The sequence below is a fragment of the Macaca nemestrina genome, chromosome 5 (genome assembly GCF_043159975.1).
Source record: "Macaca nemestrina isolate mMacNem1 chromosome 5, mMacNem.hap1, whole genome shotgun sequence".
NCBI lineage: Eukaryota > Metazoa > Chordata > Mammalia > Primates > Cercopithecidae > Macaca > Macaca nemestrina.
The window spans coordinates 181,026,944-181,037,577 of record NC_092129.1 but is presented as its reverse complement, the minus strand read 5'-3'; the positions used below and the strand labels follow the sequence as shown (position 1 = coordinate 181,037,577).

Sequence of the window (10,634 nt, the reverse complement as noted above, 5' to 3'; positions counted from 1 at the left end):
ACACTGATAAATGAACAAAATTATTCATTGTTACACTATGCTGTAAGTATAAACCTAAATGTCCATTGGTAGGGAACTGGCTAAATAAAACAGCACGTATGGACGCCACATATCCATTTAAAGGAGGGAAGCTCTCTGTAGGTTCAAGATACACTGTTTAGCAAAGAAGGCTGCAGAACTGTGTTAGTATCACATCATGTGTGTGAAGAAGAAAAGGAAATATGCCACATGGGTTTGAAAATATATGGAATATTTCTGCAAGGATGTAAGAAAGATAACCATGATTAGAAAGGTTTCCCTCCAGGGAGGAAACTGTATCAAGGAACACAGGAAAGAGACACTCACTTTCTACTCCTCAGAATTTTGTACTGTATGTAGAAACTATTCTAAAAATGCTTTTTTTTTTTTTTTTTTTCTGTAAAGGAGATAAAGGTGTAGTAGGAACTGCACATGAAGACACACAGCGTGTTTTCAAGTAGACGTGTTTTCAACTAATATTTATTAAAGGTATTTTAAAACTCAGGTTGATCTCTCATCTTAACCGTGATTGGTTCAATTTTACCATACCCAAAGAAGAAATTCATTTGAGCTTTTACCTACGCCTTTGCTTTTTGTTAAAGGAAGAATTTAATGCAATGTGTTCAGAAAGTTACATTTGAATCGTTAATAAAGAGAAAAAGGGAGAGAAAGAAGAGAGGACACCATTCCGACACAAACGTTTATGTGATTTTAGCCATTACAACAGTAATTCAGAAATATCTCAAATGTTACATTGATGTCATCAATATTACAAAAAAGGGAAAAAAAGTGACAGGCAACAGTGAAGAGCACCAGAGACCCAGCGCACACCTAAAGTAGACCATGCTTCTTTCCTTCGACTGCCAGGGTACCGTCCCGGGAAGCCCCCACCCCCTCGCTTTCCTCCTCCGCTTCCCCTAACCCGCCTCCGCCTCGCGGGGCACCTACGCCTCGTCCTCGCCCTCCTCCTCCTCGAACTCCCCCTGTTCGTCGGCCGTGGCGTCCTGGTACTGCTGGTACTCAGACACCAGGTCGTTCATGTTGCTCTCGGCCTCGGTGAACTCCATCTCGTCCATGCCCTCGCCCGTGTACCAGTGCAGGAAGGCCTTGCGCCGGAACATGGCCGTGAACTGCTCCGAGATGCGCTTGAACAGCTCCTGGATGGCCGTGCTGTTGCCGATGAAGGTGGCCGACATCTTCAGGCCGCGGGGCGGGATGTCGCACACGGCCGTCTTCACGTTGTTGGGGATCCACTCCACGAAGTAGCTGCTGTTCTTGTTCTGCACGTTGAGCATCTGCTCGTCCACCTCCTTCATGGACATGCGGCCCCGGAAGATGGCAGCCACCGTCAGGTAGCGGCCGTGGCGCGGGTCGCAGGCTGCCATCATGTTCTTGGAGTCGAACATCTGCTGGGTGAGCTCGGGCACCGTGAGCGCGCGGTACTGCTGGCTGCCCCGGCTGGTGAGGGGCGCGAAGCCGGGCATGAAGAAGTGCAGGCGCGGGAAGGGCACCATGTTCACCGCCAGCTTGCGCAGGTCTGCGTTCAGCTGGCCCGGGAAGCGCAGGCAGGTGGTGACCCCGCTCATGGTGGCCGACACCAGGTGGTTGAGGTCCCCGTAGGTGGGGGTGGTCAGCTTCAGGGTGCGGAAGCAGATGTCGTACAGGGCTTCATTATCAATGCAGTAGGTTTCATCTGTGTTTTCCACCAGCTGGTGGACAGAGAGGGTGGCGTTGTAGGGCTCCACCACCGTGTCTGACACCTTGGGTGAGGGCATGACGCTGAAGGTGTTCATGATGCGGTCTGGGTACTCTTCCCGGATCTTGCTGATGAGCAGGGTGCCCATCCCGGACCCGGTGCCGCCCCCCAGAGAGTGGGTCAGCTGGAAGCCCTGGAGACAGTCACAGCTCTCTGACTCCTTCCTCACCACGTCCAGGACCGAGTCGACCAGCTCGGCTCCCTCTGTGTAGTGGCCCTTGGCCCAGTTATTCCCAGCTCCGCTCTGGCCTGCCAGAGGGAAAGAGAAATCTTGAGTCACTGGTGATTGTATTAAATACCTTGCCTCAAACCCCTTAGTATAGATCAATGAGTCAATGCTCAGATAAGACTATTTCAGATTATCACCAAAATGGCCAAACGTTAAAATATTTGTTCATGAATATATCATAAATAAGGAAGGCCAGGACGCCGAGCTCTTAGCAGTTGAAAGGCAAACAATTTTACCCTATATTAAAGCTAAGCTGGCACGCAGTGGATGTTCTTCACGCTTTCCCTCTGGCAGTCACACCTCTCCAGCCTCAGCTGCCCAGTGTAAAATGAGTCCCTCATGCTCTCAGTCACACCAGGCACTCACCAAACACGAAATTGTCTGGTCTGAAGATCTGGCCGAATGGTCCAGACCTAACCGAATCCATCGTGCCTGGCTCCAGATCCACAAGGATGGCCCGCGGAACATATTTGTTACCTGCAAGGAACAACAGTGACTTAAGACTCTCAGGCAAGGACCTCTGCAAAGAAGGGCTTGGCGCCTGCTGCCATCATGCAGATGTTCCCCCAAACAAAGGGAGACCCACCATCAGGTTCTCAAAGGGCTCTGTGGACATAAGGAAGCCCAATGAAAGACTGCAGGGAAGGAGCGGAGATCCTCAATTGAATGGTCCACCCTCTCCCAGGGCCACACCCCTGGGGTCCCACGCAAGGAAAGGGGAGAGGGGTGGAAAAACTGAAGGCAGTGGGGGTGGGGCAAGGGCGATTACCAGTGGCTTCATTGTAGTAAACATTGATTCTCTCCAGCTGCAAATCACTGTCTCCATGGTAACTGCCAGTGGGGTCAATCCCATGTTCATCACTGATGACCTCCCAAAACTGAGACAGAAAGGCTGCATTTAGCCATGCACGATCCGCAGAAACGCCAAGGCTCACAATGAAATGTCCCCGACTCAGTTCCGACAACCCAACATTTCAGGAGCTTGAAGGTTTAAAGGGCGGCGTGACCCGGGCACAGCCGCGAGGCTTGTATTTTGCAGGGTTAGAAAGTCGAAACTGGGCGTTTCCCAGGCGCACAGCTGCTGCTTGCGGCAGGAGGTAGGGGGTCGAGGGGGGAAGGACCAGCCAAAGCAGGGCAGTGGCGGAGCTCGGCGCACGGGTCGCAGCCGCAGGCGGCGGCAGGAGGCGAGGGCACAGGGACTGCAGCCCGCGAGGAGCGGGTGGGCGGGGAAAGAGGAACGCGAAGGAGCTAAAGGACCGCGGTTTTAGATTCAAAGCACGTCCTGAGACCGCAAGACAATCGCTCTTCTCCCCTCCCCCGGCGGCTGGACTCCGGTTCAAACGAGTAAAATTAACCCGCCTCATGTCCCAGCCCCTCGCGCGGAACGCCGCGCACAGCCTCGCGGACACACCCTCGTCTTCTCCAGGCACGCGTCCCTGCCAAGCAGCCCGCGGGGTGACGGGGACTCCAAATGAGTTACAGCAGAAAAGAGAGGTGCCCCCTCCGTCGGCGAAAGTCGCCTCCGAGCCCACGCCACACTCGACGGCACACTTGGCGATCCCCAGGCCTTCCCGGGACCGCGCCTGGGGACCCCGAGGGGCTCTCGGCCCAGGTTCCCGCCCCCATCGACCCCCTCCGCCGCGGCGCGCCCACCTTGGCGCCGATCTGGTTGCCGCACTGGCCCGCCTGGATGTGCACGATCTCACGCATGGTGCCTCGTCAGCGTCCTCCTGGTCCGGCGGCGTCTGGTGGGTCTGTCCGTCCTCCCCTCACACACCCACTGCGGGGTCACCGGGAAGGCGCTCGGGAACCGACCGGCTGAGAGCGCCGGCCCCGCGGGCTCCGGCTTTTATGCAAGGAGGGTGGGGCGGCTGGCGCAGGCCGCGCCCCCAGCCCGAGCCCCCCAGTCCCCTTCGCGCTGGCGCTCTCCAAGCCTGGCTGACGTAATGCTCCGAGCCCCAGGGACCGTCCGGGGGGCTGGACCACCGGCCCGCGGCCAATCAGAGCGGGCGTGCGGACCGGGAGAAGGGTGGGGGCCCCCGGGAGTAGGGTGGGGGTGTGCGCATTGTCTGCGGCTGTAGTGGGGGTCTGGGTCTGGGGCTATGGGGGAAGGGTGAAGAAAAGGAGGGTGAGAGGGCGGCGAGGAGAGGGCCACCAGCGCGGTCTGAACCGGGTGGGGGCAGAGCTGGCATCGGATGGGAAAGATGGAGGACTGGAGCAGGTGGAGAGGCCGTCAGGTGCTCCGGTGCCGGCAGGTGGGAGGGTTGAGGTGGCACAGGCTGCTCCGCCACCTCGAATTGCAGCTCTTACTCGGCCATTGGCCAGAGTCCCTCCAGCCAACCGCCCCTCGTGAGACCACTGTCCTTTCCCTCAACCCCGGAGGCCAGCGACTGCCCAGGCGGCGCTCCCTCTCATAGAGGCCTGGGGGAGGACAGGTGGCCCCAGAAGGAAGTCGTGCGTGACGACGACCCGGGACACCTGCAGCCCATGAACACCAGCGCGGCCTCCGCCCCCGCCCCCGCCCCCGCCCCAGCGTGGGCCTGCTTTCTCCTTTGTCTGTCTAGGGCTGGTAGCTCCTCTCACTGAGCAGCAGCATCCACGGGTGAAGCGACCTCGGAGCCCCTCAGCCCTGCCCGACCCTCTCCGGGAGTGCACAACGCCCCTGCTGGTACCCAGGACTCCTCTGCCCCGAGGGTTGACTTTTGTTCCTCGCGAGTGATGGAGTGGGAGTGGCCGGTAGCGCAGCACTGACCGTCCGGAGGGCAGAAAGAGGGTGGGGTCCCGGGGGCGGGGCTGTCGGCGGAACAAAGGGCTCTCAGAAGCGTGGGATACGCTGTGCAACCGAGTATTTAAAATCACACGACAGGCGCCCCCCTCCCCCCCGCCCTCGGATTCGGTTCATCTATTGTCAAGTAAGAGGGTGGGTTCCGAGGGTGACCCACGCCCGAGTCATGAACTTTCTTGTCTTCCATCGCGGAGACCTGGAGGTCCGAGGCTTCGTGCTGCGGTTGAAGGGTGGGGAATACGACTAAAAACTGCAGCCCCGCGCGCGCGAGACCACCCAAGACCCACGCATACTCGCACGAGCGCGCGCACAGACTTGGAGCACCGACCCTCCCTTCAAATCCGCAGTCTCTAGGTACCCAGACAGGAACTGGTCTCTTTGTTACTTTTCGCGTGTGTGTGTGTGTGTGTGTGTGTGTGTGAGAGAGAGAGAGAGAGAGAGAAGAAGGGAGGGAGGGAGAGAGAGCGAGAGCGAGAGCGAGAGCGAGAGAGAGAGAGAGAGCGAGAGAGAGCGAGAGAGCGAGAGAGAGAGAGAGAACCTAATCCTGCGTGCGTTTGAGGGCGGGAGGGGATAGGGTGTCAGAAACGTTCACTGCACAACCTGTTCCCTGCAATTCGATGACTGAAGCCGGCCGCCCCACATTTCCACACTTGGGAAGGGCCGATGGCGAGGTGACGTGACCTCTTTCATCCCCTGGCGAGAGAGGCCGAAAGACCCGGGCTCCCGCCGCGGAGCGGAGCCTGCAGCTGTTGAGCGAGACTCTCCCAGAACTATCAGCAAGCTGTCACCGCCTCCCTTTCCCGCCGTGGGGTGGGGGGTGGGGGACTCAAGTCGATTCCAATGTACAAAGAGAAGTAGCGAGAACAAAAGCCCAGGCGCCCCCAAACATCCAGGGCGCCCAGACTGAGGCTCGCGGGCCGGTATTCCAGACGCGGCCGGCTTGCCTGGGTTAGGGTGGGGTCTGGGGACAGGCAGAGATCAGCGGAGGGTCTGTCCACATGCCCCACTCTCCGGGTTCCAAGGTCTCGCGGCCTGACCTCCGAGTTTCTAATCCGGATCCCTTCAGATGCCGAAACGTCGAGGGCTAGCAATTCCCAAGGTCACACAGCAAGTGAAGGACAGGGCTTGGACTGGAATCTCGTCTTTTGGGCACACCAAACCTCAGGGAAAGTGACCGCATTTCGGCCAAAAGGGCTGTGGCAGGTGTCAGCCTCGAGTGGCGGCTCTGGTGGGACCAAGCTGCGCCGGAAGGAACAGAGCGAGGGCGGCACCCGCGCTGCGAGTGTAGACATACTCAGAGCGGTCTCCTCCTCGCTGCGAGCTCCCAGGAGCAACCCTGATGCTCAGCGCGGCGGGGTGGGGATGAGGGGCGCTCAGCTCCACGCTGAGTAACTTGAGCTGGCCGCCTGCCTCCTTCATCTAACTATTTCATTTCTTAGCTTCTGTTTCAGAGCCACTCCACTGAGTGCTCGGGTGAAAACGCGTGTTCAAGATCATATAGAGAGATGAAAAGACCCTTTCCTCTCAGGTTTCTTTTAAAGGGAGAGGTTTGGGATAGGGTGAGACTGGAAATCATCCTTCTGAAAGCCCAGAGTGCCCTTGGGGACACTTTTGGCCCAAGATCTGCTTTCCTTTCAAGCATTTTGCTTGAATTGTCCCCACACCCCCGCCCCTTCCGGGCAGCCATTCTTGTTAACCGGTCTGCATCCCACCCCACCCCCACTGGAATTGTGATGCTGCACATTTTTATTTTCACAAGAAGCTGATTTTGTGTTAAAATGTTGACAACAGTCACACCTTTCCCTAAAGTCTTTCAATTTATCTGATAACCCTTAAGTAAAATAAAAAAAAAAAAAATCATTCTTAATCCATGTAGTTCGCAAGAAGAGACTGGTACCCGGCTTTCAAAGAAAAAAAAAAGTCGTTCTTAGTTGGGTCCCCAGCATTTCTGTCTATTCATTATATGCAGTGCTTCTCAATCTAGGTCATCGTATATCAGGCACGAAGATTTGGGGGCAACATATTTCATGATCTCTTAATGTTAGTCTTAATGATGTATTAACATTTAAAAATTTTCCCTTCCAGAGACAATTGTAGAAATATCGCTGCATAAAATACAATTCAACATTTGTTTTACACATAACCTATTGCGCAACTGAAGTGAGCAAGATATCCCTTAAACTATTAAAATTAATATTTGCTTTCACAATTTTCAGATTATTTTCAACGGCACGTCCTCAAGTGAATTTGCATTTCTCTATTACACACACAAGTCATTGTTTGAAGAAGTCAGAGAGAGAGGAGGCTTTACATAGTAGTAAATTTTTAAAGCATTGTTTTCATAATGCAATATATATTTTTGACACAGTTATTGAAATTACTAGACATTTAGCATTAGGGTTCTTCACTGCTTGCCGGGATTCACCGCTTGAAACCCAAAAAACCCAGCCTGCAGCCCCCATAGCAGGCTCTGCAGTCGAGATGCACGCGGTTTCCTAGGCAACCAACACTTAGCCAATGAATGAAGAGAAGTTGAAAGCAAGAGACTGCAAATCCATCATTATTTCCTTCACACACACACACACACACACACACACACACACACACCCCACCTCTTCTCATAGCTCTCCATTTAGAAATATTGGAAAGCTACCAATCCTAACATTTATGTGAAAGAGCCAAATGCCCGGGGCATGGGGGCTAGGAAGCGGTCGCAGCCCCATACTGTGACTGCGGAAAGGACACAGTGGAGGAGGCTCCCGGAATCCGCCAAAATCTGCGCCTTCTCAGCTTTGTCGCTCCCCAGTTTCTATTCCACTGCCCTCCCCCTTCCCCCCAGGCCTTCCCTCCTCCTCCTGGGAAGCGAGAGGCCCGGGCAGAGCTGCCCGGCACTCTTGAATGGCAGGGGCTGTGGGGTGGCAGCCCCAGAGCCCTGTCCTTCCGCAGCCGTGGGCCCCGCAGGGACCAGCCAAGCAAGGTAACCAAAAGCTGGACCCAGCAGCGGAAACCCCGAGCCCACGAACGCGGCGCAGTGCGGGAACACTTGCCCTTTGTTCCTCGGTAAGGCCGGGTGTTTTCCATCCCCAGAGGTCGTGAATTTGAGTTATAACGGCCTCGGTCGGGGCTGAGAGGGCCGAGCTTCCACGCAAGAGCTTTGCCTTCTTTGTCCTACAAATCGGCGGAGGGAGTAGAACCCTGGCTTCCAGGGCACCATTTCCCCGCTACAGGCCGTCTCCCCTTCTCCCCTCCCCCATGCCGTCAATGATTTGTGAGATTCTTAGGCAGGCGGGGCAGGCCGAGCCCCGGGAAGGCACGCTGAGTCCTAGACACAGAGCCAGGCCGGGTAGAAAACAAAAAGAGAAGAAATGGTTATGAAATACTAAGACGGACCGTGTGCTCCTTGCAAGGTGCGGTCTGCGAAATCAATCAACAGACTTACAAATAAGGCCTGGAGGAAGCGCATGAGCGCAGGCGGGAGGCTGTGGCGGGGGAGCCTCCGAGTTCCACCGTGGAGGCTAAAACATCGCTGTGGCTGAGGGACCCTCACCCGGCCCTGGAAACCCTCCACATCAGCTCTTGCTCGGAAATGTCTCGCAGCTCACCGCTTCTCTTCGAAATCTGCCCAAGACCTTTGTTTGCCATTTAAATGAATTGAAACCGTGTGTATCCAGGTGGACACATCCATACCGCAACACCCGTGCCTCTGGGCCCTGGATACTTGGTGGGCAGTGACTGTAGCCACACTGCAGAAACAGCAGAACAGTTTTCAGACGGAGTTCTTTGGGCTTCACACGCCCAGCCTGCTTCTTTTTTAAAATTTCTATTTTAATTTTAGATTTAGGGAGTCCATGTGCAGGTTTGTTACAAGAGTATATTGCGTCATGCTGAGCGCTTGGGCTTCTATTGACCTGGTTACCCAGATGGTGAACGTAGTACCCAATAGGGAGATTTTCAGCCCTTGCTCTCCTCCTTCCTTCTCTCCTTTTGGAGTCCTCAGCGTCTATTGTTCCCATCTTTTTGTCCGTGTGCACCCAATATTTAGCTCCCACTTTTAAGTGAGAACATGCAATATTTAGTTTTCTGTTTCCGTATTAATTCTCTTAGGATAATGACCTTCAGCTGCATCCATGTTGCTGCCAAGGACATGATTTTATTCTTTTTTTTTTTAATGGCTGTGTAGTGTTCCATGGTGTATATGTACCACATTTTCTTAATCCATTCTACCATTGATGGGCACCCAGGTTGATTCCATGTCTTTGCTATTGTGAATAGTGCTTTTTGGTAGAATGATTTATTTTTGGGGGGTATATACCCAGTAATGGGATTGCTGGGTTGAATGGTAGTTCTATTTTTAGTTCTTTGAGAAATCTCCAAACTGCTTTCCACAGTGGCTGAACTAATTTACATTCGTACCAACAGCAAATAAGCATTGCTTCTTCTCTGCAGCCTTGCCAATATCTGTTTTTTTGTTTGTTTGTTTTGTTTTTTACTTTTTAATAATAATGACTGCTGTGAAGCGATATCTCATTGTGATTTTGATTTACATTTCTCTAATGATTAGTATGTTGAGCATTTTTTCCATGTTTGTTGGCGACTGTATGTCTTCTTTTGAAAATGTCTGTTCATATCCTTTGCTCTCTTTTTAATGGGGTTATTGAGTCTTTTCTTGTTGATTTAAGTTCCTTATAAATTCTGGATATTAGTTCTTTGTCTGCGGCATATTGCTAATATTTTCTCCCTTTCTGTAGGTTGTTCATACATCTCCGTCAACTCTGTAGTGCTTATAGTGTGTGGTCCAAATACTTAGCATAGAATTCAAGTCCTTCAATCTGGACATTACCTACCTTCCCAGTGTTATTCGCCACCCATCTGTTATGTGCAGTCCTTATAGTGTGCGGTCCAAATACTTAGCATAGAATTCAGGTCCTTCAATCTGGACATTACCTACCTTCCCAGTGTTATTTGCCACCCATCTGTTATGTGCAGTCTGTTCCAGGAGACATTAACCTGCCCGCTGATCTCCAAAAAGGACATGCTCTCTGGAGTCTCTGAGTCTCTGCTCACACTAATCCATTATCCAGAATGACCCTCTCTGCTTCTTCACCCAGGGCCTCTCACTCATTCTTCACGATGCAGCTCATCTCTCTGCGATATATCCCACTAGCTGCCAGGAACAATGGACGGCCTATGCTCTATGCCCCAAGTGTGCATCATAGGGCTGGTACAGGTTTTGCATTTATTACATCAAAGCAGTGGTGTAATGAGTTTCATTGTATATCTCTACTAACAAAAGAAAAAGGAGGGTATATATTCCCAATATATGTATATTTATTTATTCATAAATTATATATATTTATTCTTATAAGCTAATATCCCAAGGCACAATATACTTAGTGTGAGGTACATTGTTAATGATATCAGATGTTAATATTTCCAACTTTTCTACAACTTCCAGTTATAGGCAGACTTGGGGTTCGTCATGACTTTCTTACCCTGAAATGGGCTTGACAAAGAGCTTATATAAAAGAGCAGAGTGTCAACTTGGCCATTTCCTTATTTTTGTGTGTGTGTTCATATCACTAATGTCCTCTTCATTTTCCAGTTTCTTTGCTGTAGGCTTTAAAGTCGCTTGCCAGTTGTGTGAGTCAGGGGAGCAAACAGGAGATAGTATGCTCAGCAAACCCAGCTACAGCTCCTCCCTTATGGATCTCCCTTTCCAGGGAACAATGCACGACACATGACCACAAAACATAAGCATCCTGTGAGGGCACCTGTGTCATTTTGAACTCTAACTACCTAAAGCATAATTTATTTTTACATGAAACAAACAGAAATTCTGAGTTTCT

The 10,634-nt window shown here is 52.4% G+C and overlaps 1 protein-coding gene across 1 annotated transcript; it reads right to left on the bottom strand.

Moving 5' to 3' along the window:
* Positions 1-704: 704 nt before the first annotated feature.
* LOC105487325 (tubulin beta-2B chain) lies at positions 705-3,835 on the bottom strand. Its single transcript, XM_011750780.2, has 4 exons — positions 3,657-3,835; positions 2,773-2,881; positions 2,370-2,480; positions 705-2,023 (listed from the first exon to the last, which is right to left on the bottom strand). Exons 1-4 carry the CDS (start codon positions 3,711-3,713, stop codon positions 963-965), a joined length of 1,338 nt encoding a protein of 445 aa, XP_011749082.1. The 5' UTR covers positions 3,714-3,835; the 3' UTR covers positions 705-962.
* Between the last annotated feature and the right edge of the window lie 6,799 nt (positions 3,836-10,634).